At 32.8% G+C, this 27,538-nt stretch overlaps 4 protein-coding genes across 4 annotated transcripts; all 4 read left to right on the top strand.

Annotated features, from left to right (window-relative positions):
- Positions 1-1,040: 1,040 nt before the first annotated feature.
- Positions 1,041-2,685, top strand: LOC108325833 (putative cysteine-rich receptor-like protein kinase 9). The gene is made up of 3 exons (XM_017558914.2): positions 1,041-1,960; positions 2,040-2,170; positions 2,270-2,685. The coding sequence occupies exons 1-3, from the start codon at positions 1,117-1,119 to the stop codon at positions 2,285-2,287; spliced, it is 993 nt and encodes a 330-aa protein (XP_017414403.1). The 5' UTR covers positions 1,041-1,116; the 3' UTR covers positions 2,288-2,685.
- Positions 2,686-3,454: 769 nt separating this feature from the next.
- On the top strand, positions 3,455-6,678 carry LOC108324780 (cysteine-rich receptor-like protein kinase 10). Its single transcript, XM_017557710.2, has 7 exons — positions 3,455-4,432; positions 4,707-4,841; positions 4,941-5,062; positions 5,147-5,357; positions 5,557-5,794; positions 5,945-6,095; positions 6,240-6,678. The coding sequence occupies exons 1-7, from the start codon at positions 3,649-3,651 to the stop codon at positions 6,582-6,584; spliced, it is 1,986 nt and encodes a 661-aa protein (XP_017413199.2). The 5' UTR covers positions 3,455-3,648; the 3' UTR covers positions 6,585-6,678.
- A 370-nt stretch (positions 6,679-7,048) lies between these two features.
- Positions 7,049-11,031, top strand: LOC108326213 (cysteine-rich receptor-like protein kinase 44). Its single transcript, XM_017559572.2, has 7 exons — positions 7,049-7,878; positions 9,099-9,251; positions 9,382-9,503; positions 9,586-9,796; positions 9,894-10,137; positions 10,292-10,445; positions 10,565-11,031. Exons 1-7 carry the CDS (start codon positions 7,104-7,106, stop codon positions 10,895-10,897), a joined length of 1,992 nt encoding a protein of 663 aa, XP_017415061.2. The 5' UTR covers positions 7,049-7,103; the 3' UTR covers positions 10,898-11,031.
- Positions 11,032-13,201: 2,170 nt separating this feature from the next.
- On the top strand, positions 13,202-26,680 carry LOC108324781 (uncharacterized). Its single transcript, XM_052874086.1, has 15 exons — positions 13,202-14,186; positions 15,407-15,541; positions 15,620-15,741; positions 16,102-16,312; positions 16,424-16,661; positions 16,759-16,906; positions 17,003-17,313; positions 20,020-20,084; positions 23,121-23,972; positions 24,992-25,126; positions 25,205-25,326; positions 25,408-25,618; positions 25,696-25,933; positions 26,037-26,184; positions 26,287-26,680. The coding sequence occupies exons 1-15, from the start codon at positions 13,388-13,390 to the stop codon at positions 26,599-26,601; spliced, it is 4,050 nt and encodes a 1,349-aa protein (XP_052730046.1). The 5' UTR covers positions 13,202-13,387; the 3' UTR covers positions 26,602-26,680.
- The last annotated feature ends 858 nt before the right edge of the window (positions 26,681-27,538 follow it).

Genomic DNA, 27,538 nt, shown 5'->3' with positions numbered 1-27,538 from the left:
ATTTAAATATCTCATTCAAAAATGAAAATATGTTATTTTTGGATAATTTTTTTAAAATAAAACCGCAAATTCTTGTCCATACGAGAAAAACAAAATTGTATATGTGTTTGTCATTTGACTATTCTTTACTAGTACTTCAAAGATAAACGATCTTGAGTTGGGTATTTACCTAAATAATCTTTTTATGAAATAAAGTTAACTTATATATAAAATATAAAAATTAAAAACATATAATAACTTTTTAAAGTAATTAATTCGTATGCTAATTTTATTAGTTGATAAAAAAATATTTTTTGGTTTTTTTATTTCTCCCTTTCATAAAAAGTTTAGAAGAAACTTGTGAAAACATGCCACTCAGTGGCTAATTAAGATATTTAATGTTCTTTGACTTCTGTTCACACAAAAGTCTTCTAAGTCTTCGTTGCCATCTTTCTCAACAATTAATCATTTCTCTTTCGTCAGCCCAACGAAACCGAACCCTCATTTGTCCTCACATTAACATTATTTCCACCACCTATACTTAAGATGATTGGACACGGAATTTGCTTTTTATTTTTATTTTTTATGTTTTTGTGAATATGGAAACTTTTTCCATTTTACTATTATTTGTCTTCTCTCTTCTCCAGCTGCGGGGATGGTGTTTGCAAAAGACATCCGACGCGGTGACTTTGCGTAATAATTTTGTCATTAAGATTAATTATCAGAGTTAAAAGTTCAGTTAAAAGTTATCTGTCCTCTTTTTTAGACAAATATTTATAAATTATAATGAGTTTACCTTTAAGTCTGATACATTAATCACCAATGAATGACATTATTAATTGTCAATAAATGAAAATTATTTTCATTAACTCTCCGGCAGTTATTACTATTGCCGGAGAGCTCACGAAGCGTCGAAGTGTCTTTTGCAGGCACCTTCCCCACGACTTGGACAAGAAGAGAAAAGAAAAGACAGCGCAACTAGACGATAAAGCGAACAACTTTAAAAGTTTTAGATTAAGAATCTAAATCCTTGCTGAAACACTATTCAAACTCCTTCCCTTAATGTATGTCCTGACGTCACTCTTTACCCTGATCCAGAAGCACTAGGTTCTCAAACAAACTATTACAAACATAAACATGGGAAAAACAATTCACCAACTGCAAATCTTTCTCCAAACCAACGTCACCAACATGCCTCATTCCAACCGCTTAGCAATTTCCTCAATTTTCTTCTTCCTCTTTAGTTCCTTCTTCTTTTCAACCAAAGCAACGCCAATATACAGTTCCCATGTCTGCACAGACTCCACCAAAGACAAACCAAACACCACATTCCAAACCAACCTCAACCTCCTCCTCTCTTCCCTTTCTTCCAAGGCCACCGAAGCCACCCAATTCTACAAAACAACAATTGCCACCGAAACCCCCAACCCCGTCAAGGGCCTCTTCCTCTGCCGCGGCGACACCCTCGCCGCCGCCTGCCACGACTGCGTCACCGCTGCAGCAGCGGACCTAAAACGCCTGTGCCCGGTTCAGAAGGAGGCCATAATCTGGTACGACGTGTGCATGGTACGCTACTCCGACCAATACCTCAATAACATCGTACCTGGAGTGGATATGTCTGATTCCAAAAACGTGACTAGCATTAGCATTAGTCTTGACCGATTCAACGAGTTGCTCGCGGGATTGCTGAATTCCCTGGCAACGAAAGCTAAGAATTCCTCAGATAAGAAATTTGCGACAGGGGAAGTGAACCTCACGAGTTCGGTGACCCTTTATGGGTTGGTGCAGTGCACGCCAGATTTGTCTTTGTTCGATTGCAGGATGTGTTTTAGCAGCGCCATTGCGTCTGTTCCGAATTGCTGTGATGGGAAACGAGGGGCAAGAGTGTTGCTTCCTGGATGCAATATCAGATATGAAGTGTATCCATTTTACAGCAGCAATAACACATTGATCCCAACGATTGTGAAGCCTCGTCCTTCAGGTACAGTGCTAGTAAGTCGTAAATTGTGCTTATTTGATTTTGAGTAGTGAGTGGTTGAATTGTATTGACGTTTGCCCAGGACGGAGTGGTGTTGAAGTGATTCTTACATTTGTTATCCCTATTGTTGCTGCGATGGTGCTTTTCACTTTTGGGATCTGTACTGTCATGAGAAAGCAAGCAAAGAATGTGATACAATTGTGGAAGCAAACGGTAACAAAACTTGAATTCTTCCATTCCAATTTAAGTAATTGTTTGATAGTTTCATGTTGTGGTCAATGCTGACTGTTTGATTTTGGGGTTGAAAAACAGAATTATTCTGAGGTGTAGATGAGACTGATGCTGCAAAGAATAGCAAAGGTTGGGGACAAGAGATAGTAACTATGAGTAGTTTAATGGGGAATACAATCCTGTTAATGCTCAATATTTGGATTTTGTATGCTTAATTAGGAAGGGCGTAATGCAAGACAACCTTGATTATCGTTTTTGTCTTCCGAATCCGTCAAAGACACATCAGTGAGGATGTGGTTGCATCATATCGTTTAACGGAGGACTTGGCAATTGGTAGTGTAGATTAGTCAAAGTATAAGCTGACTGAGTTTTTGCTGCTGCTGCATCAGCATCCATCACCATGTCCATCTATATGTTTGCTGTTGTTACTTGGACAGCTTGTTTTAGATGTAAAAATATCAACGGACCCGAAGTATGGATACTGTTTCTATTTTTAATTTTGTTTATGGTTTAACCCTTGTATGGTTCTCGTAGATGTGTTATCGTTTTTTTTTATCTCAATCAAATTCATAAACTTATAAAAATAATCAACAGTAGATAAATTTTCAGTAATAATGTCTAATTGTAACGAAGTGTTTATGATGAACTGATTAAATAGAATTTTTATTTAAATTGTCACAACAGTAAAACTTGAAAAATAAACTTGAAATAGACTTCAAAAATCATATAAAAAAACAAGAAATGTGAAAAACATTATCACAACAGTAAAACTTGCAATAAAAATCAAAGTTTATTATTTATGGATAACTTATGTAACTTACAAAAATAATTATTTTTTTCTTAGTTCATAAAATATTAATTTAAAGATAAATTTAAAGATTTAATTATAATTATTTATTATTACTATCAATTTTTAAATATTTAGTGGCTAAATTAATTTCCTTTTTAAAAAGGTGTAATTTTTATTTTTTTTACACTTTTATAAAATGGCTTCACTCTGTTATAAATTTAATAGAGCGATAAAACATGTAAAAAGATGTATTATAATTTGGGAAAAATCTTGCAAATGAAATTGGTGAAATGATAATAAATAAATAATAAAATATACTGTGAAGCCAAATCTAAATTCATTGTGCCTGGCAAGTTTAAAAATCTGATTGCCTATTTAATTATTCATTGAGCTTTTACAATCTTTTAAAAATTGAAATCTAGTGGCACTTCTAGATTATTGTTGTTGTGAAGACTGAAAAAAGAAGTTTCACATTAATTCCAGGTTGACTTGTAGCAAGCAAGCATTATTTGTGGTGGTTCCCTTTTGAAATGAAGACCTACCATTTCCCTCAGTAAACACATCTTCCTCGTCTATCAAACATCATGAAAGATTAGGCGCAATAACTGAACCTAATTCCAAAGAAGAGAAAAACAGTTATTGTTAGTTTATCTCAGCGATTCTCTCCGAGATGTGCATCTTGAAATCCTCTTCAACCCACTTGGCTATAATTGTCTCCTTGTTTCTGTTCCTAAACTCTGCAAGTGAAGCTGCTCCTACATATACCACACATGCCTGCACAAATGGATCCTTTTACCTACCCAACACAACCTTCCAAACCAACTTGAACCTCCTTCTCTCATCCCTCGTCTCCAACGCCACCCTCCACGATGGTTACTACCTCACCAACATCTCCCTTGGAGCCCCTGGTGAGGTCAAGGGACTCTTCCTCTGCCGCGGTGACGTCACCCCCTCAGTCTGCCACGACTGTGTCGCCGCCGCTGCCGACAACATCACACGCCTCTGCACCAAAACTACAGAGTCTGTAATATGGTATGACGAGTGTATGGTGCGCTACTCCAACCTTTCCATCCTCAACAACATAGTACCAAGTGTCGACATCGATTCCCAACAGAGCGTTCCTGATTCCGATAGTACTAGCTTCATCAATTTTCTTGCATCCGCGCTGAATGGTGTGGTGCAGGATGCCATGAATTCTCTTTCGGGTAGAATGTTTGCCACAAGAGAAGCGAATTTCACTAGCTCAATGAATCTGTACGCCCTGGCGCAGTGTAGGCCTGATTTATCCGCCTTCGATTGCAACATGTGCTTAAGAGGCGCCATGAGTAGCCTCGGTGAAGGAAAACGAGGTGCACGCAACCTTCTTCCTAGTTGTAATGTCAGATATGAATTGTACCCTTTCTACAATGTTTTCGCCGTCTCCACCAAACCAGAGTCTCTTTCCCCATCTTCAGGTATCAAAGTTTTATACCATATTAACATGTACCAAACTCGTGTGCAGTTCGTTGATAATTTAGTATTCTCTAATCAAATTAAAGTTCTACATTCAATATTTGCATTAAAGATCAGTATAATTATAAGATTAAACTATACTCCTGGATATATAATAGAACTGAAGGCGCTTAAAAGAAGTGAATCTCAGCTTTGTCCTTGGAATATAAACATGCACTGTCTAAATTTCAATGACCTTGTTAATAGGGTGTCTTAGAAAGTTATTAACCTGTACAGGAAAAAACAATATCTCTATAATTCTGGCTATTGCCGTCCCAATTGTCGTTGCGGTGCTACTTTTCATTGTTGGCGTCTTCTTCCTACGCAAGAGGGCAAGCTATAAATACAATAACTCTTTTGGCCAGGATTCAAGTAATCTCTCTTTCTCCGTCAAAGTGATTGTTTCGTGTAATCTGTCTCACTTGCCTTTCATTTGGTGGCTGATGATTACTATCTTTCTTTGCTGTGTAGTTGTGGAAGGTCTTAGCGATGGGGACTCCTTGCAATTTGACCTGGCTACGATTGAAGCTGCCACGAACAGATTCTCGGATGAAAACAAGATTGGCAAAGGTGGATTTGGTGTGGTTTATAAGGTATGAAACATGTTTTCTGAGTAACACATCATAATTCGTTTTATGATAAAGTAGTTAACTGGTTTATTCCAATGCTTGTTTTAGGGTGTCCTCCCTGACGGACAGGAGATAGCTGTGAAGAGGTTGTCAGTAACCTCCTTGCAGGGTGCAGTAGAGTTCAGGAATGAAGCCGCCCTTGTGGCCAAGCTTCAACATAGAAATTTAGTGAGACTATTGGGATTTTGCTTGGAGGGCCAGGAAAAGATTCTTATCTATGAATACATACCAAACAAAAGCCTTGATTACTTTCTATTCAGTAAGTACCTTTTGTACTTTTTCTTGCATGTGACATCTCAATTAGTGCAGTTATTGATTTTCCTCAACAGACTAATATGACACCTCATAAACAGAGTAACTTCATTGAACATAGTTGGAGGATTCATAGTTTGTGTAAATGGAAATTGTTGTAATTTCGCTGTTATAATCTGAGTATTTCATTTTGACAAATTTTGTAGATTCTATGAAGCAAAGAGAGTTAGATTGGTCACAACGCTACAAGATTATAGTTGGCATTGCTAGAGGAATTCTTTATTTACATGAAGATTCTCAACTTAGAATTGTTCACCGTGATGTCAAAGCTAGCAATGTTTTATTAGATGAAAATATGAACCCAAAGATTTCTGATTTTGGCATGGCAAAGATTTTCCAGGCAGACCAGACTCAAGTAAATACAGGAAGAATAGTTGGGACTTAGTAAGTCCAATGTCTTTATGTTATCTCCACTTGCATACATAACTTATGTTATACAGATAGTTAGTTAAGTTCAGCGGGAAAAGGTGTATTCTATCCAGAACTTTTGCTGTTTTTTTTTTCCTAAATAAGGGGATTATATTGTTGTTTCAGTGGTTACATGTCTCCGGAATATGCAATGCGTGGTCAGTTTTCCATGAAATCGGATGTGTTCAGCTTTGGTGTCTTGGTCTTGGAGATTGTGAGTGGCAAGAAGAATACTGATTTTTATCAATCGAATCACGCTGATGACCTCTTAATCTTTGTGAGTATAAGCAATAGTAATAGTAATTTCTTTCCTTCTGCTCTGCTGATGCCATAGGTAGCTGCAATACCTATAGGTACAGACTCTCAGTGGGTGAGGAAATGAGGCATTACTAGTTTAAATACTAACATTATACTACTACAGGCTTGGAAGAAATGGACAGAGCAAACACCAATGGAGTTTGTGGATCCAACTCTGAGAGGTTCTTGTTCGAGAAATGAAGTAAACAGATGCATCCACATTGGTTTATTATGCGTTCAGGAAAATCCATCAGACCGACCATCAATGGCCACAATTGCACTTATGCTTAACAGTTATTCAGTGACCATGTCAATGCCACGACAACCAGCATCTTTCCTGCGTGGAAGAAATCCTAACAGGTTTAACCGAGAGCTTGACTCTGATCAGTCTACCACCGATCAATCTACCTCCTGTTCAATTCCATACTCTGTGAATGAAGTATCCGTCACTGAAGTATACCCTCGCTAAAGGATTCATTTTAAGTCTTCTTCCATCAATCTAGTGTAATCAATTTTATCAACTATTGTATCTAAATTAAAGCAGACATCTTTTATCTGATCCATTTAAGTGTCTCCTTGAGATATTTCCATTTTACACATCATACCTTTAAACAAATAAAAAAAAAAGTAATAAAGGCAAGTCCTTTATTTTCTCTAAACAACTTTTATACACGTATATCCTACTAAACTTGTTATATTTCGTAATCTTACATTTTAATTCTTAAATTGATACCATTATATATAATTTTTTTAAAGAAAATAGAATTTTTAGAATGACTAAGTCTTATGTATAATACATGTTCGAGTTTGAAGTCAGCGAAAGTCCATGTGCATGTAACGATGACGCAAACGCGGCCGTGTAAACTACGCGTCGGGAAAGGCGCCCTCCAAATCATATGGGAGCTTCGTATTAACCACAAAGGTTTTCCACTGTCATAATCTAAAAAGATAAGCTGCAGAATTTCTCCTATTAATTATTCAATCAAACATGCTAGCCTCCAACTTCTGTACAACCTCGTTAAGACTTCAATTACTATGTCTGTTATGTATGCTTTTTCTTGCATCTGCATCAGCAGCCATTTACAGTGCCCACTTCTGCACCGATCAAACCTTTTACTCATCCGACACCAAATTTCAATCCAACTTGAATACCCTCCTCTCTTCTCTTGTTTCAAACTCCTCCCTTCCCTCCAACAGCGGTTTCCATCGAGCCTCCGTCGACGATATCGACGGCCGTTTCCTCTGCCGCGGCGACGTCAACGCGACCGTCTGCCATGGCTGCGTCGCCGCAGCAGCAGCCAACATAACTCGCCTCTGTCCCAACGATACCGAGTCCTACATCTGGTACGACGAGTGTACGCTAATCTACTCCAACAGCACCTTCAACAATGATGACATAGTTCCCGGGATTACCCTCAACGACGAAGGAAGCACCGTTAACTCAAATCAGGACCACTTCAACCAATTACTGCCGAACTTGTTAAACAGTTTGGAGGGAAAAGCTTTGGAGAGTTCCATGGGAGAGAAGAAGTTCGCCGCAGGTGCGGTGAGTGTGACAACCGCGCAAACGCTGTATGGAATGGCGCAGTGCGAGCCAGACTCAACGAGTGGTCGCTGTGAGGCGTGCTTTCGAAGCGCAATTGCAGCTATTCCAACGTGTTGCAACGGAAGCGGAGGAGCAAGGCTTCTGCTTCCCATATGTAGCATCAGATACCAACTGCATCCCTTTCTGTACAATTCCACCATGCTCATTCCTTCTTCAGGTATATGCATACTATATATATCATCGAGTATGAGTCTTCTCCGCTAACCAAAGTTTCTTGTGTAGTGTTTTTTTTTCTCTCAATAGTCCTAAAACGTTTTGATTCAGTTCATTGATATCTTTTTCAGTATATTTTACACACATACGATTTTTACATTTATTTAATACTATCATTTTTTACTTTTTATTTTTTTCTTTCTTAAAAAAATATAATTATATATTAAACGAATGTAAAAGTATGTAATATTTCCATTACTCTTATGTACTATTTTTATAGTCTTTCTGCTTTCGGTTTATTATTTAATTTTGATATGTTGTATAGTGTACAGATATTTTTTAATAAATCTAGAAGAAATAATCGTAGTTATATATCTTGTTTTAACATTCATTCCTTTTTTATCTTTAAAACTTTTTGCCAATTTGGTCATTCCAAAAACTGTGATTATTTTTAATTTTGAGTCATGAACGAAAGTACATGAGTGAATTTAATGATACAGGTTTTTGTTTGAAAATTAAGAAAAAAGTATAATTAAACAAATTCAAAATAATTTACATAATTCTTTATAGGATAACGTATAATTGAATGATGGTGTAAAAGAGATTAAAATTGTCAAGTAATAGTAATTTTTATCAGTTTACTAATTTCATTCTTAAGTCAACGTTGTTTTGTGGTCCATGCGGTCTTTAAGGAGGAAGTTGGTTCCATTATATTAGGGCCACATGTATTTAAGGATGGTAGTATAAATAGCATAATTTTTGTACATAGTTGCTTTTTTCTTTAACTTCTTTCTAATCAACAATAAGATTTTTTGTTTAAATTTCTGAAAAAAAATATATTTATTTTGGTTTGTTTTCTTATTAATAACTTCACTATCTATTCACTTATTGCTAATTTTATTTTTTTAATTTTTTTCTTCATTTTTTTATCATAATATTTTATAACACGAGGATTATAAGTATAAACAAGGGACTTAATGCATATTCTTTTTCAATATTCATTCCACATCATGTAATACTTGTTTTAACTTAATAAATACGAGTAATAAAATTGACACAAACAATAAAAACAAGTGAAACATAAATATTTAATTTATCAAGTATCTAATTTACGAAATTTATTATTTAGCCTAAGCAAAAATGAAACTTCAAATTTATTTAGGCTCTAAAAAAAGTTCATTGCGGTTTAAATAGTATTTGTTTTAATTTTCATGTTTTTAAAAGAGGTTCCTTGGAGAGGTAGCAAAAGTACATTGATGATCGTGGCAATTGTTCTCCCGATTGCTATTTTGGCGCTGTTCTTGTTCATAGGATGCTGTTGGTGGCGAAGAAGGCAAAGAGAAAACCGTGAGGATGTCCAGGACGTGAATGATAGCGGTAATATTTTTCTTTCTGAAGAAAACAGAAATTGAAGTTGTTGTCCAGTCTGATAATTTATGTATTTCAAGGCTTGAACAGTGTGCTTATTTTTGCAACTGCTATAACTTCGTATTGCTTTTTAATGCAGTTAGGAGATATTTGACTGAGGAAGAGTCTTTGCATTTTGACTTGGCTACAATAGAAGCAGCCACAGATAGTTTCTCAGATGAGATGAAGATAGGAGAAGGTGGATTTGGGGCGGTTTATAAGGTATATGAATTAATTAATAAATTTCTTATGGTAAAAGATACAGTGTGTAGAGCTGTGGTAATAATGTGAAGAATGGTTTTAGGGTACCTTTCCTAATGGAGAAGAGATAGCTGTGAAGAGGCTATCAAGAACCTCCCTCCAAGGTGACAGAGAATTCAAGAACGAGGTTCTACTTATTGCTCAGCTTCAACACAAAAATTTAGTTAGACTGTTAGGCTTTTGTATGGAGAGAACGGAGAGGATACTGGTTTACGAGTTTATCCAAAATTCCAGCCTCGACCACTATCTATTTGGTTTGTTATTTTCAAACCTTTTCCTCAAGCTATCCCATTTGGAGATATTATATGAACTAATTGTTCTTAGAATATTGCTTTTTTGTTTAAATTGTAGGTCACGAAGACCATGGAGTGCTAGACTGGGCAAGACGTTACAGAATTATAGTTGGAATTGCGCGTGGAATTCAATATCTCCATGAAGATTCTCGGCTAAAAGTAATACACCGCGATCTCAAGGCATCTAATGTTTTACTAGATGCCGATATGAATCCAAAGATTTCCGACTTTGGAATGGCAAAGGTTTTCCATGGAGATCAAAGTCAAGAAAATACAAGAACAGGAAGGGTAGTTGGAACTTTGTAAGTTAAATGTAATTGTAGATTATGGTATACCTTACACCAGCTGAAAGAATTGTTTCTGAACAGGAATATCTTTCATTTCCCCGTTTGAAAATCTTGCGTGTTATTTACTGGAGTCTACGTGTTAACAATTTTTCTTTTTTCTTATTTATAGTGGTTACATGTCTCCAGAATATGCCATGCATGGGAAATTCTCAGAAAAATCCGACGTGTTCAGTTTTGGAGTCTTGGTTTTGGAGATCCTTAGTGGCAAGAAGAACACAAGTTATTATCGATCACATGAGGATAATGATGACCTTCTGAGCTTTGTAAGTTTTGAACTACATTTAACATGTTTTGGTTTAGTTATTTCAGATTCTGCGGAAAAGGCCTGGAGGAAAATATATTGGAATTTTAGTTGTTTAGTCTAACTAAAGTTTTGGCACAGGCTTGGAAGAATTGGATAGATCGAACACCGTTCCAGATATTGGATCCAAAACTGAGAGGTTCTTATTCTAGAAATGAAGTTCAGAGATGCATTCAAATTGCTTTATTATGCGTTCAAGAAAACCCAGTTGAGAGACCATCAATGGCGACAATAATGCTTGCATTGAACGCTTATTCAGTAACTTTAGGGTTGCCCAGACAGCCAGCATCTCTTGTGAGAGGAAGAGTAACAACAGAGAGATTAAGACACCAGCATGATTCTGATCAGTCCAATAGTTCTTCAATCCCTTATTCTGCTGCTGATTCATTAATCACTGAAGTATATCCTCGTTAAAAAGGTTGTGATCAATATCAGTTAATTGAACCCTTCTATAGTATTCTATAAGCAACTATTTCTATGTGATGAAATGAATAAATTCACCAACTTTAATTGAGAAACAAGGTGTTTCATAAACTATAGTTTGTATATGACAATTTTTTAAACATATTTTATTTTTCAAGTAATCGAATGGATTTTGTAACACGTATTATCTTTGTTTTTCCACTCTGATGATTGATTTCTATATTAACTCAACAATAAAATAAAGTTAAAAATGATTTTTATATTGATTTAAATCACATGATCATGTAGTTTTGTTTTAGTCAAAGATATTAAGAGAGAGCATAAATTAAAAACATTCCGTTTGTGTCGTTTATTGATGGTGTAGAATAGAGATGACTTGATAATTAAAATTAATAATTCATTCCTTCTCTCTTCTTAAAGTAAATAGTAATTGGTTGACTTGATATATTCACGGTCTTATTCATCTTACGGCCATTAACTTATTCTGGTTCTCACTAATCTTGATATAGAATGTGAGTATTTTCTATATTGTTCAGTCCAAAATCCGTTTTGAAAATTAATGTAAAATATATAAAATAACCAATTTAAAAACCTTTTTTTTAATGATAGTATTGTTTTCTATTTTCTTCATTTCTTCATATAATATATAAAAAATAAAATGATTTTATTCAAATAAACGTGGAATGCTTTACAAATCATGTTTTTTCTTCCAAAAGTTTTGAAAGTTTATCTATTTGAATTTTAAGTGTGAGTATAAGTTTTATATTGTGTAGAAATGAAAAAACAAAGTATTATTATATAAAAATTAAGACCCATTAACCTATAATTTTAAGGTTATAGATAAAAAGTGATATCAATCTCTCATGTAATTAAACTTAGATCTCTTTAATATTATATCTTTCTGGTAAACTTCTTTTGTTAAATTTGATACTATCTCACTCTTCTTATAATGGTGAACATTTATCTGTCTAAACCACCAAACTAATAGATTAACTCAAATAAAAACATAAAAGTATTATAAAAAAAATACTATAGAAGTGTTAAAACATAAAAAAAAAATTTAAAAGTTTGAATTGGAATATTGTTTATTGCAAATCTAAATGCTATTTAGTAATAATTTGTAATAAAAAGGTAAAACTTCACCTCATCATAAATTTCACCTAATTAATTTCCTCCACATCTAATTAAAAATGCATCTCTAATGTGTTTGCGAACACCAATCTCACTGGTAGCCAACACGAACTTCTTTCATCTCAAATATGGCCTATTTTGCAAACTATACCTTTATAGTACATATCCTTTGTACGTATTTTTCTATTTGATATATTTTTTTTTAAATGAGATTCAAAGATAGTGTATTTTTTATTTATTACTCGCGATTACAGTATATGTCTGGTGTCTTAGTTTAAAAGAGAGAAGAAAAGTCGTGATTGAAGACTGCGGATATCACTACAAAATATGAAACAAAATCTCCCGTTGAAAATTATAAGGCAAGGCCAAATATCGATTAGATAACTTTATATTTTATTTTTAGGAAAAATGGCCTCAGATTCCAAGTGATATTACGCAAGGTATAGGGCAACTTTGATCCTGGCAGTAAACTAAAAAAATATTTTAAACTAATAAAAACAAATATAATTTAGTAATATTATTACGATTTATTTAAATTTTCTATATAAAGTTATTTGTTAGCCATCATGATAACTTTCAAAGTTATTCTTTTGAATTAATAAAATTATTTAATACAAAGGAATTCACAGCGTTGTTCTATGATTCTACGGATAAAAACCCTTAAGTATTGTATTTAACTTTGATTATATTATAGAAAGTATTTATTTTGTGTAATATAACAGTTTTTACAGAAAAAAGTACTGAGATTTTTTACTACTAAACCAGGATGATTGTACCTTGGGAAGAAATAGTTATTTGAAAGTTATCTGAGAATAGAGTGATGAACATGCGAGCTGATGCATGGATGGGACCTGACAGGAGGCTGCGATCAGCGAAGGGGTTCTTATATTCTTTCTTAACCCTAATCCCAATTTAAGTGCTGTTCATTTGTTGTTTTAGTCGTTCAGAAAAGGTTTTAAAATAGCAATTCTTTAAATTTTTAATCATAAACTTATGTTTAAGTCAAACATTATGTTAATCGATCAACTCAATAAATGGTATGGTTTGAATGCATTTAACATGTGAACTAATGCAAAATTGACAAAACAGAGTGAAACGATCGATATCAACCGGAAAGTAGCCTTTTCAAACTTTAATCCTTAGTTTTTTAATGAAGTGGACTAGGTCTTCGTGTGGTTGCTTCTAGACCCTGCATTTCAATTTGTCCAACGTCACGCACTCAGAATGACTCTGGAAATGTATGTGTAAAAGAAAAATTCCGACAGTTTATCATTTTATGGTTTACAATAACTTATAGTTAATAATACATTTACTATTCCCATTCCAAAATCTTCTGTTGTGCGCAAAAGAATGTTTTGGCGTAACATGTTCCTCTCCACCACCACCAACCATGTTACCTTTCTTCTGTTCCTGTCTCTGTTCGTAAACGAACCGTTTTGTTCCTCTGCAGCTCCGGTTTACAATTACTGCCCAACCAACGCAACCTATAATTCCACCGCAACATTCGAAAACAATCTTAAATACCTCCTCCAATCTCTTGTCTCCAACGCTTCCGAATCCGACGGCTCCTATTCCACCTTCATGGGCTTGGGGTCCGTAAACGTCGCCAGCGGCTCTTTACTCTGCCGCGGCGACGTCTCCCTCGCCACGTGTAACGACTGCATAACCACCGCCGCCACCGAAATAACACAACTCTGCCCCAACAAAACAGAGTCCATAATATGGTACGACGAGTGCATGATCCGTTTCACCAACACCTACTTCAACCCCACCAGCATCGAACCGGGAGCCAGCTTGTCGAACGATGAAAACATCTCCGCCTCCGACTTGGTCAGCTTTAACAGCACGTTGTTCGGCTTGTTGGGCGATTTGGTGGAAGAGACTGCGAGTTCTAACTCGGCGAGGAAATTCGCCACTGGCGATAGAGAATTCGCCGGATCCTCGCCTCAGAGACGGGTGTACGCCCTGACGGAGTGTGATCCGGAATTAACGAATAGTGTGTGTGAAGAGTGTTTGCAAAACGCCATTTCAACTCTTCCGTCGTGCTGTGAAGGAAAACAGGGCGCGAGGGCTCTGCTTGCACTGTGCAATGTTAGATACGAATTATTTCAGTTTTACAATGAGAGCACCACGTCAGCACCTTCATCAGGTATTTTTCTTAACAAATATGTAACCTATTTACTAGTATAAATAGTTTTTCTATTTAATGAAATTACCTGTGTATAATGTATTACACTGTTCAGTAATCTCTATATTTTTTTGTTTACTATCTCAAAAACCTGTTAATTAAGATCATATCTATTCCATTTATCTGTACTTAGATTAATCAGCAATGTTTTTCTTTATTTCATTTAATTTCATTATACCCGTGGAATTAGAAATACTTAAATTATTTTTTTAATTAATTTACTTTATACTTGGGATTTGTCTTTTTTGTTTTTTGTTTTTCCATCTCATTGTATGACTCTGCTCATTCAGTAGTTTGGAATCATCAAACCCTAATTTCCAAATTTTCAAATCAATCAACAGTAGCCTCAAACTTCCCCTTCGAGTTCATCCACTGTTGGTTCTGTCGTGAGGGAAAGAGGTAGAGACGATGGAGGAACAATCGTCGTCATCATTGGTACTGCCTATGGTGGCAGAGGAAAGTACAAAATTTGATTTCATCAAAAGCAGAAGAGATAACGATAACAGTGTCTCTCCTTCCTAACTTCTTTGCTCGCTGAGACACTATTACGATATCCCTTATCTCCATAGTACTCGTAATTGCCGCCTGCAAACGGCGAAAATGGCGTCGCTCCAGGCACAGTGACAAATGGAAACGACGGTGACTGAAATGCCACTTTGGGAGCTGGAGGCGATAGTAAAAAACCGAACAACGGAAATGGACGTGTAGAGATTCTGGCGACAGAGACATCATCATTGCCACCATCAGAGGAAGTTGTGTTGCTGAAGATGGCTGTGGCGGCAAATATTGGACGAGTAAAGTTTCCAGCGATGATGAGGACGGTGTTGGAGGCGTCAGTAACACTGAGGGTGACAGAGAGAAAACAAATATGAAAAAGAGAAGATGCCACTGGTAGTGCGTTGGATGAACTCGACGGAAGGAAATTGAAACCGCTCTTCAGCAATATGAAAAATTGATTAGTGTTCGAATTGGATTCATGTGACCGCAGCATACTAATCTTCATCAATTTCAGAGAGGAAACTACAGAAATTACCTTATGATTAAGTTAAAGAATATATCGATGATGATTAGTTAGAATGCTAAACAGTTAATGTCTTGTTTTTAGGTGTATGTATATGTAATGAATCATCTTTCTTTTTGAAATTACTAAAGCCTGTTTCCTCGTGCAATTATTTATGCAGGAAATAACAATTATGTAATACGAGTAATCTTAATCGTTGCGCTGGTTATTGTGTCGATAGTTCTCTTATGCGGTGTCTGCTATTTCATATTCAAAAGATCAAAGAGGAGATACAACACTCTTCTAAGGGAAAATTGTAAGTGATCTATAAAGCCTGACACTTTCCCATTTCTTTAAAAGGCTAAAATTACTTATCTCTTGGATTTTCCTGTAGTTGGAGAAGAAAGTTCCACTTTGGAATCGTTACAATTTGATTTGGCCACAGTGGAAGTTGCCACAAAGAAGTTTTCACATGAAAACAGGATAGGTGAAGGTGGATTTGGAGATGTTTATAAGGTGTGATAAAGTGTTATTAAATATATACATACATATATATACATATATATATATATATACATATATATACATACATATATATACATACATATATATATATATATATACATATATATACATATATATACATACATATATATATATACATATATATATATACATATATATATATACATACATATATATACATACATATATATATATACATATATATATATACATATATATATATATATACATAAATATATATATATACATATATATATATATATATATATATATATATATATATATATATATTATATGCATGTTTGTTTCTATTTGTTTCTTGTAGTTAACCTGCATTTTTTATGCTATTAGGGTATCCTTCCCGATGGACGACAAATAGCAGTTAAAAAACTTTCACATAGTTCAGGCCAAGGTGCAGCAGAATTCAAGAATGAGATTTTGTTAATAGCAAAACTTCAACATAAAAATTTAGTGACATTATTAGGATTTTGTTTAGAAGCTGAAGAAAAGATGCTTATTTATGAATTTGTGCCTAATAAAAGCCTGGACTACCTTCTCTTTGGTAAGTTTATCTTACTACTATCTATTGTTGAGCTTTGAAATACTTTAGCCAGTTGAAAAACTCTCCCTTATATTGTTTTATCTTACTTTTGATCTAATATTTCATTTGCAGAACCATACAAAAGTAATCATATGAACTGGTCAGACCGTTACAGAATTATACAAGGAATTACACAGGGAATTTTATATCTACATGAACATTCACGATTAAAAGTTATACACCGTGATCTTAAACCCAGTAATATATTATTAGATAATGATATGAATCCAAAGATTTCAGATTTTGGATTAGCAAGAATGGTTGCTGTAGATCAATATCAAAGAGAAACAAAGAGAATCGTGGGAACATAGTAAGTAATTTTCAAGCACAATTTTTATCTTATCTATTATTGACGTTTTTAATTTATTGAAATATACTTGTTTTCTAACATTGATGTTTGTAAACAGTGGATATATGTCACCAGAATATGCAATGCATGGACAATTCTCAGAAAAATCAGATGTTTTCAGTTTTGGAGTTATAATATTAGAAATAGTAAGTGCGAAAAAAAATGCACGAGAAGTTTTCCAAGATGATGATGACCTCTTGAGCTATGTATGTATTTATTTGTGTGAGATTATTTTACATTAATTGATGCTAATCAGGCAAGGCAACGATCCAATTAATATTTGATTTATGAAATTGTTGCAGGCTTGGGATCAATGGAGGGATCGGACACCATTAAACATATTAGACAAAAATATTAAGGAATCTTGCAATCACAGTGAAGTCATAAAATGCATCCAAATAGGTTTATTATGTGTACAAGAGAAGCCTCATGACAGACCTACAATGACACAAGTTGTTTCATATCTCAGTAGCTCTTTATCTGAGTTGCCATTTCCTGAAAAACCCATAAACTCTAATCAAAGTGGACTAGTTCAAAAGATGTTAGTAGGAGGATCCAGTTCAGGTTCTGCGCAAACAATAAATGAAATGTCTGTGAGCATATTTATCCCTCGGTAGTATTTGTATAGTCTTGTATATAAATAAATGGTATATCCTAGCTAGTTAAAATATTTATTAATTTGATTCTATTTATCTTCAACTTAAGATTTCACAATATGTGATACATAACTTGCCATTATTTAAATTAAATAACCGTTTCATTTGATAGAAAAATATAATCACTCATGAGAACTATTAATGGTTGTTACAGGGGATAGATGCCCTTTACTCCTTAAGAAGGATATGTTTAGTTTGAAAATATATAATTTTACTATTTTTGTTTAAATGTCATTAAAAGTACCACTTTTTTTTTATCATAAATATGTTTCAGGAAATGGTTAAAAGAAGAATGAATTATTTGCTAAACATTTTGTAGAAAAATAGCAGTAATGGGCGTAAAGCATAGAGGCTTACAAAAGAAAACATGTAAAAGACTGTCAAAAGTTAGACTGTTTTACTCTGCACTTTCAATCATTTTATCTCGTAACTCTAATTTTTTTTTTTAAATTATAAAACTGTTCTTACAATTCAAAATCTCTTACATCTCATTTTTTTATGTTTTATCGGATATTTGAAAAAGAATTTTTTTTATCAAATTTTAAAATTCGACAAATTTTTTTTATTTTTTTCAATGAAAATCTCGAAACTTGAAAATTTTTTATTTTTTTATTCGATTTTAAGATTCGATAAAGAAAAATAAAAAGTTATTTTTAGAAATTTGAAATGTAGGATGAAATCATAGGCATAGGATGAAACAGTCAGAAAGTTAAAGAGATTCCTTGTTCAGACTGGTGTTGGGTTCGAAGATTCGGCCCGCAAACATTTTTGCCAGTCAACCATATATTATTTAAAACAATTGTACGTGCTACGTTTAACATCAAACTGCGACACTTCCTAGAGAAAATTTTCATCTTATATATAAAGTCCCAAAGGATTGCAAAATCACTAACAACATTTGTATTTTGATTTTGACTGTAATTCAATACTGCCACTACTTTCTGTTAAACCAACTTTAAGCATTGGCTATTAAGTGTGTTAAGCTTATTTTTGGTCAAACATTTTATTTATTTATTTTAACTATTCTTAAAATTCATTATTTCTTTCTCTGTAAAACGTGCAATTTTGACTTTGAAAATTTTAACTTATGTTTACATATCTAATCACTTTTACATTATGCATTTTACTTGTATTTGTATGTTATTTTATAAAACTAAAAATAGTGGCCTATAGTAAAGTGAAAAAAAAATTATAATTGATAGCTTTGTTTCTGTATTTTTAAATTGATTCAATTAAATCGATTTTGCATGAACTTTTCATATTCTAGTTTTTAAAGCATTCTCTAATTTTTTTTATATATTTTATTTAATTAAAAAGCTTAGACGAGCACAAATATTTTTTTTTTCACTTTAACCAAATGATTCAAAAATATAATTTTACACTGACTCTGAATAAAAAGTGATGATTAAATAATATTGTAGGATCACTCCAAAGTCCTTTCCCAAAATCACAATTTATTTCCTGGAGAAATTGCTGTTGTATGTGCTCTATAAGTTTTGAATCCGGACACATTTAGAAACTGAGTTTTTAATAAAATTTTATGTTCTATTGAATATTCAATAAAATTATATTTTTCAATTGTTTAATTTTTCTATTAAATTATTATATGAATGTTCTCATATCTCTAATCCAATTTTATAATTTTATAGGTTTATAATTTTATAGTAGAATATTAAAATAGTTTGAACATTACAAGATTATTAAAGAAATTACACAAGAAATTTCTTATTTACATTAATATTCAACATTAAAAGATTAAAAATTATACATTATGACTTCAAAAGATATCTAACTTTGGTATGTCAAGATTTAAACATATTTTATTTTCAAGTAATCAAATGTAATTTATAACACGTGCTTTAAATCGAATTGACAATTCTTATTCATTGAATTATTAAATGTTTCTTTACTCTGTATTTTCACTCTGATTATTGATTTATACATTAGTTGTAACAATAAGATATAGTTAAAAAAAATTTATACGGATTTAAATAATATGTAGAAAAATTTATATTTTTTTTAACATAAGTTATACTAATCATAATAGATATACAAAGAACAAGTTTACGTTTCTTCTAAATCGACCAATCATATACTAACTAAAACGGAAAAGCTACTACTGTAAAAAAAAATGGAAAAATGTACAACTTTGTTATGTGTGTATAATTTTGGTTTAGTCAAACATATCTATTACAATAACTTCCAAATAGAATTTACTACAAGAAAATAAATTTATTAGTAAATTTAAATTTATCAAACAAATTTACTAATAAATTCTAGAATTTAAATTATTAATAAATATTCTTTTTAATAATAAATTTGTTAGTAAAATTTATTGATAAGATTTTTTGAAAATTATAATTTGTATAAATGATAGATATTTTTACAATAATTAGTTTGATTATCAATTTCATCAAAAAATTCTGGTGGTAAATTTGTAAATTTTATCATTAACGAAATGTTTCGTCAATAAATTTATTAATAAATTATAGTAAATTAAGCGGCAAATTTTTCATAAAGTATAATGATATTTTTTTTTTATATATAAAGAGAGGAGATATGTAAAAAAAAGAGAAGATGAGAAAGAAGAGGAGATAAAAAGTTGAAGCGGATGTTGGTGGCAATAATGGAAGCGTTACAATGATTTGAAAGTATGACGATAGTGAAATAGAGTTGAAGGAGGATGAACTAAAAATGGTGATTGATGGTGGTGGACTGGATGGTGATGGTTGGTGAAGACGTGGTAAGGAGAGGAGAAGGAACAAGAAAAAAGGAAATCAAATAGAAATTGGAAGAACTCAATTGCGACTTTTATCAATGGTTCATGAGAGATTCTTAACTTTATTTTTATATATGTCTTTCATAAAATTACGATATCTTTACTTTTTGGGTTAGTTCATAAATCTTAGTTTGTGTAGTTGATTTTGAATTTTGATTTTTTTATGTTGATTAGTGATAAATCACATGATAATGTGGGATACCTGGTGAGTTATTTTTCTTGTCTACAAAATTAGGGCTTATAATTAGGACTAGACTATTTATTGCACAAATAAAAAGACAATGTATATTCATTGTTTTATTACTTGTACCGTCAATATCGTGGATCTCACCAATCTTGAAAGATAAAGAATGTTAACATTTTCTACATTATTCAGTCCAAAATATTTTTTGAAATTAATGTAAACTATATAAAATAGCCCATATGAAAACCTTTTTCTTTTTTCTTGTAATGATAGATTTTGAAACATAAGAAAAACTTTAGAACTGGGATTTAAATATAGTTTTTAATTTTTTTTATAAAATAAGTGTTTAAGCATTTTTTTAGGAGTTAGATGGTATGCAATTAAAGTTAAACATTGAAGTATTTTAAGAAATGATTAGGAAAAATTTTAAAATAAAAATAATAATGTAATGTTATTTTTATACTAGTTCGTTCAAACTGAACTATGTCGAGTTCTTCTTTAAACACTCTTAAGAAATTTTACAAATATTGAAAGTTTATAACACGAGTTTAACTATTCCTGATTTTAGAACTAATCCAACTAGTTCAAACGAGTTTCTCAACTTATGGTATAAAGCTAGTCCAATTCACTTATGAATCTAAAAGCAATAAAGTATTTTTTGAAATTCAATTACACAATATTACTCTCGTAGAAATGATATGAAATTAATACAATGAGGTTCTAAAAATTTATAAAGAAAACTTTTCTTTTTCAAAGAAAGAGACTTAGATAACGTGAGCTTAAAGATAAAACAGGAGCATGAGAGTATGCAAATATAATTCTCTTGTTCTTCTCTTCTCTTCATGTATTTATATGGACTTCTTCGAAAAAGATTAGTTCCTCTAAGCATTGATTTTCTTGTAGGGATGTATCCTTTTAATACAAGGTCAGATGTTACGTTGTGTCTTACAAAAGCAGCTTTGTAGCTTATACAGAAGAGAGAAACCTAAGATATGGAGGAAACAATCCTATAATATTTTTCTATCTCTTAACATTCTTATGATTATGATAGAAACTTTTGAATAAAGTTGTGTACTCAAATGATTTGCACAGGAAAAAAAACACAAAAAAAAGCCTAAAATACTAATACATACATGCATTAAAATGTTAGGGTTTACTTAGGGTTTAACGTTTAACCTTCAAGATATATAGTTTAATATTTTTATCTATACAATTTGTTTGTCTAATCTATTTCATTTATACATTTTATTAAACTTTAAAACAAAGTTTACTTAGTTTTAGATTATTTTTTATTTTCTTCATATAACAAATACATTAAAAAGTAAAATGAATTTATTCAAATACCATGTGGACTTCTTCACAAGTCATGTTCTTCCTTCCAAAAGTTTTTGAAAATCTATCTCACTCCCTTTTTAATTAGTGAACATTATCTAACATTTACTGTCTCAACCCACCAACATAATATATTAACTCAAACAGAAACATAAAAGTGTTATAAAAAAAGTAAGGGATCTAAGAAGTTTTAAAAATAAAAATTTGAATTTAAATATTGTTTATTACAAATCTAAATGGTATTTAAGTAATAACTTTAATAAAAAAGTAAAACTCCAGCTCATCATAAATTTCACCTATTTAATTTCCTACTCATCCAATTAACGTGTTTGCGAACCAATTGGTTCAACCAAACTCACTGGTAGCCAACACGAGCTTAGTTCATCTCCAATACCTATTTTGCAAACTATACCTTTATAGTACATATCCCTTTGTACGTATTATTTTATATGGTATTTTTTTTTGTTATTTTAATTTTTGAAATAAGATTTAAGATAGTATATACCTTTTTTATTACTCGCAATTACAGTATATGGCTGCTGTTTTAGTTTAAAAGAGAGGGGAAAAGTCGTGATTAAAGACTGTGGATATCTGGCATTGAATACAGAATATAAAACAAAATGTCGTGCAGAAAATTATAAGGCAAGGCGAAATACCAATTAGATAACTTCAGATTTTACTTTTAGGAAATATAGTTTCAGATGCAGTGATATTACGCAAGGTAGGGAAACTTTAAATCCTGACTGTAAACTTTTAAAAAATTATTTTAAACTGATAAAAACAAAAGTAATTTAGTAACATTATTCCGATCTATTTAAATTTCTATATATAAAGTTATTTATTAGCCATCATGAAAATTATTTAATAAAAAGGAATTCACAGCGTTGTAGATATTACGGATAAAATTTAAAATTTAGGTGGGTGTGTTTTTGGTTTATTGAAGAAGAAAATTCAATTCAGAAACATCATTCAGAAACTCAACCTAAAAATATCATTCCTCGTATATATTTAATTGAAATTTATCTTAATGCATGCATGGGACCTGACAAGAGGCTGCGGTCAGCGAAGGGGTTCTTAAGTTCTTTCTTAACCCTTCTCCCATTTAAGTGTTGTTCATTTGTTGTTTTTGTGGTGCAGAAAAGGTTTTAAAATAACAACTTTTTATTTTTAATCATAAACTTAAGTTTAAGACAAACATTATGTTAATCGATCTACTAAATAAATGGTAGGGTTTGAATACATTTAACATGTGAACTAACACAAAATTGACAAAAAATATATTTGAATCTAGGAAATGTTTGATATCAGCCGCGAAGTAGCTTTTCAAACCTTCTTTCTGAATAGTGGACTAGGTCTTTGTGGGGTTGCTTCTTGACCTGCATTTCAATTTGTCCAACATCGCGCACTAAAAGACAAATTCTGAGACTGTATCATTGTATAATTACAATTATAATCACAATAACTTATAGTTAATAACACACTTACTATTCCAATTCCAAAATCTTGTGTTGTGCGCGAAACGATGTTTGGGCGCAACATGTTCCTCTCCAACTCCATCAACCATGTTACCTTTCTTCTGTTCCTGTCTCTCTTCGTAATCGAACCGTTTTGTTCCTCTGCAGCTCCGGTTTACAATTACTGCCCAACCAACGCATCCTACAATTCCACCGCAACATTCGAAACCAATCTCAAATTCCTCCTCGAATCTCTCGTCTCCAACATTTCCCAATCCGACGGCTCCTATTTCACCGCCATGGGCTTGGGGACCACAAGTGCCGCCAGCGGCTATTTCCTCTGCCGCGGCGACGTCTCCCTCGCCACGTGTAACGACTGCATAACCACCGCCGCCACCGAAATAACACAACTCTGCCCCAACAAAACAGAGTCCATAATATGGTACGACGAGTGCACGCTCCGTTTCACCAACACCTACTTCGACCCCGCCAGCATCGAACCGGGAGCTAGCTTATGGAACGGTGAAAACATCTCCACCTCCGACTTGGGCAGCTTTAACGGAACGTTGTTCGGCTTGTTGGACGATTTGGTGGAAGAAACAGCGAATTCTAACTCGGCGAGGAAATTCGCCACCGGCGATAGAGAATTCGCCGGATCCTCGGCTCAGAGAAGGGTGTACGCCCTGACGGAGTGCGAGCCGAGCTTAACGAGTAGTAGTTGTGAAGAGTGTTTGCAAAACGCGATTTCTACTCTACCCTCATGCTGCGAAGGAAAAGAGGGCGCGAGGGCTCTGCTTGCGTGGTGCAATGTTAGATACGAATTGTTTCAGTTTTACAATACGAACGCCACGTCACCACCCTCATCAGGTATTTTTCTTATCAAATATATTTAACCTATCTACTAGTACTTAACAGTATATATAATTTTTCTATTTAATGAAAATAACCTGAGTATAATGTATCACAATGCTCATTAATCCCAGTTTTTTTGGTGTACAATCTGAAAAACCTGTTAATTCAGATCACATATCTTCCATTTATCAGTACATAATTAATGCTGCAAAGTTATTTTGTATTTCTTATAAGGAACAAAATTCTTTGAGACCAATTAGTAACATTTCACAATCCATTATATGTATGAAATAGTTTTAACAAACGTGATATTTTCCATCTCATTGTATGAAGCTCCCCATTCATGTAGTTTGAAATCATCCAACCCTAATTCCCAAATTTTCAAATCGATCAACAGCAGCCTCAAATTCCCCCTTCGAGTTCATCCAATGTTGGTTCTGTCGTGCGGGAAGGAGGTAGAGACGATGGAGGAACAATCGTCGTCATCATTGCTGCTGTCTCCGGGGGCTGAGGAGAACACAAAACTGGGTTTTAATAGGAAAGTGTAGAAGGTTATAGAAAAGCCTGTGTCTCATGCATCGCCATCTGAATAGAAAATCTTGGAAAAGCCTGTGTCGTTGCTTCCTCTCAGCATCAGTGACTGAGATGCGACGTTAGGAGCTGGAGGCGATAGTAAAAAGGCGAACAACGGAAATAGCCGGGTAGAGATTCTGGCGATGGAGACAACAGGAATGCCACCATCAGAGGAAGTTGTGTAGCTGAAGATGGCGGTGTTGGAGGTGTCAGTAACATTGACGGTCACAGACAGAAACCAAATATGAAACAGAGAAGATGTCACTGATCATGCGTTGGATGAACTCGACGGAAGGAGATTGAAACCGCTCTTCAGTAATATGAAAAATTGATTAGTGTTCGTGAATTGAATTCATGTGACCTCAGCATACTAATCTTCATCAACATGTATATGTAATGAATCATCATCTTTCTTTTTGTAATTACTAAAGCCTCTCTTTTTCGTGCAATTATTTATGCAGGGAATAACCATTATGCATTACGAGTAATCCTCATTGTTTCCCTTGTTATTGTGTCGATAATTCTCCTATGTGGTGTCTGCTATTTCATATTCAAAAGATCAAGGAAGAAATACAACACTCTTCTAAGGGAAAATTGTAAGTAATCTGAAAAAGAAAGCCTGTTCCTTTTAAAAGGCTAAAATTACTGATTTCAGCTCTTGGATGTTTCTCTAGTTGGAGAAGAAAGTTCCACTTTGGAATCGTTACATTTTGATTTGGCCACAATAGAAGTTGCCACAAAGAAGTTTTCACATGAAAACAGGATAGGTGAAGGTGGATTTGGAGATGTTTATAAGGTGATAAAGTGTTATTAAAAATATACGCATGTTTGTTTCGATTTGTTTCCTGTAGTTAACCTGCATTTTTTATGCTCTTAGGGTATCCTTCAAGATGGACGAGAAATAGCAGTTAAAAAACTTTCACATAGCTCAGGCCAAGGTGCAGCTGAATTTAAGAATGAGATTTTGTTAATAGCAAAACTTCAACACAAAAATTTAGTGACGTTGTTAGGATTTTGTTTGGAAGCTCAAGAAAAGATGCTTATTTATGAATTTGTGCCTAATAAAAGCCTAGACTACTTTCTATTTGGTAAGTTTATCTCACTACAATTTATTTCTGAGCTTTATATTTTTTTTCTTACTTTAGATTGTATATTTCATTTACAGATCCATACAAAAGTAGTCAAATGAATTGGTCGGAACGATACAAAATTATTCAAGGAATTAGACAAGGAATTTTATATTTACATGAACATTCCCGATTGAAAGTAATACATCGTGATCTCAAACCTAGCAATATATTATTGGATGTCAACATGAATGTAAAGATATCAGATTTTGGAATGGCAAGAATTGTTGGTGTAGATCAATATCAAAGAAACACAAATAGAATAGTGGGAACATAGTAAGTATTTTTAAATATAATTTTTCATCTTATCTATCAAGGACATTTTTAATATATTGAAATATACTTGTTTTCTAACATTGATGTTTGTTACTTGTTACAGTGGATATATGTCACCGGAATACGCAATGTATGGACAATTTTCAGAAAAATCAGATGTTTTCAGTTTTGGAGTTATAATAATAGAAATAGTTAGTGCAAAAAAAAATGCCAGACATGTTTTTTCAGATGATGATGACCTTTTGAGCTATGTATGTATTTATTTGTATGAGATTATTTTACATTAATTGATGCTAATCAGGCATAAAGAATGCAAAGATCCAATTAATATTTGATTTATGAATTTGTTGCAGGCTTGGGATCAATGGAGGGATCGGACACCATTAAACATATTAGACAAAAATATTAAGGAATCTTGCAATCAGAGTGAAGTCATAAAATGCATCCAAATAGGTTTATTATGCGTGCAAGAGAAGCCACAGGACAGACCTACAATGACACAAGTTGTTTCATATCTCGGTAGCTCTTTATCTGAGTTGCCATTTCCTGAAAAACCCATAAATTCTAATCAAAGTGGACTAGTTCAAAGGATGGTAGTAGGAGGATCCAGTTCAGGTTCTACAAAATCGATAAATGAAATGTCTGTGAGCATATTTATTCCTCGGTAGTATATATGTATATTCTTGTGTATAAATAAATTATATATCCTATCTAGTTAAAATCTCCATTAATTTGATATTCTGTTTATCTTGAACTTAAGATTTCATACTATATGGTAGATAACTTGCCATCATTTAAATTAAATAGCCGTTTCATTTGATAGAAAAATATAATCACTCATGAGAACTATTGATGGTTGCTATAGAAGATGCGCGTTGATAAAAATGTCGATCTCCTTAAGAAGGATATTGCTTTGAAAATATGTTACGTCATTATATTTTTATCATAAATATGTATCAGGAAATTGTTAAAAGTGAAATATTTGCTATACATTTTGTACAAAATAGCAAGGGGGTCTAAAACATAAATGGATTCCTCTTTTTCTTTCTGCACCTGATTGTTTTAATATTTTCTGAATTAGATGTTTTGAGAAATATTTTCAAATTGAAAAAATACTAATTAAAATACTCAATTTTGAAAAATATAAAAATATATATTATAGATTAAATGCTTTCGAATTTTAAATTTCTTATAAAACATTTAATCTAGAAAATTTTTTTATATTTTAAATTGAAGAAAGTATTCCATTTGAAAAATATTTTGTATTTCAAATAAGTGTTTTCGAATGTATTTTCAGAAAATAACTTTCAAAACACCTTATCTAGACTAGAATATAAAACTAAGAATAGTGGCCCGTAGGAAGTAAAAAATTAAAAATAAAAAATCGGTAAGTTTTTTTTAAACTGATTCAATTAAATAGAAACTTTTCATCATTATAGTTTTTAAAAGCATTTTCTATTTTTTATATATATTTTAATTAAATATCTTAGACGAGTACAAATATTTTATTCTCTTTAACCAAATGATTCAAAAATATAATTTTACACTAACTCTGAATAAAAAGTGATAATTGAATAATATTGGTTAATAGGATCACTCCGAAAT

The sequence above is a fragment of the Vigna angularis genome, chromosome 3 (assembly GCF_016808095.1).
Source record: "Vigna angularis cultivar LongXiaoDou No.4 chromosome 3, ASM1680809v1, whole genome shotgun sequence".
In the NCBI taxonomy this organism is placed as follows: Eukaryota; Viridiplantae; Streptophyta; class Magnoliopsida; order Fabales; family Fabaceae; genus Vigna; species Vigna angularis.
This window is presented reverse-complemented; position numbering and strand designations above follow the sequence as displayed.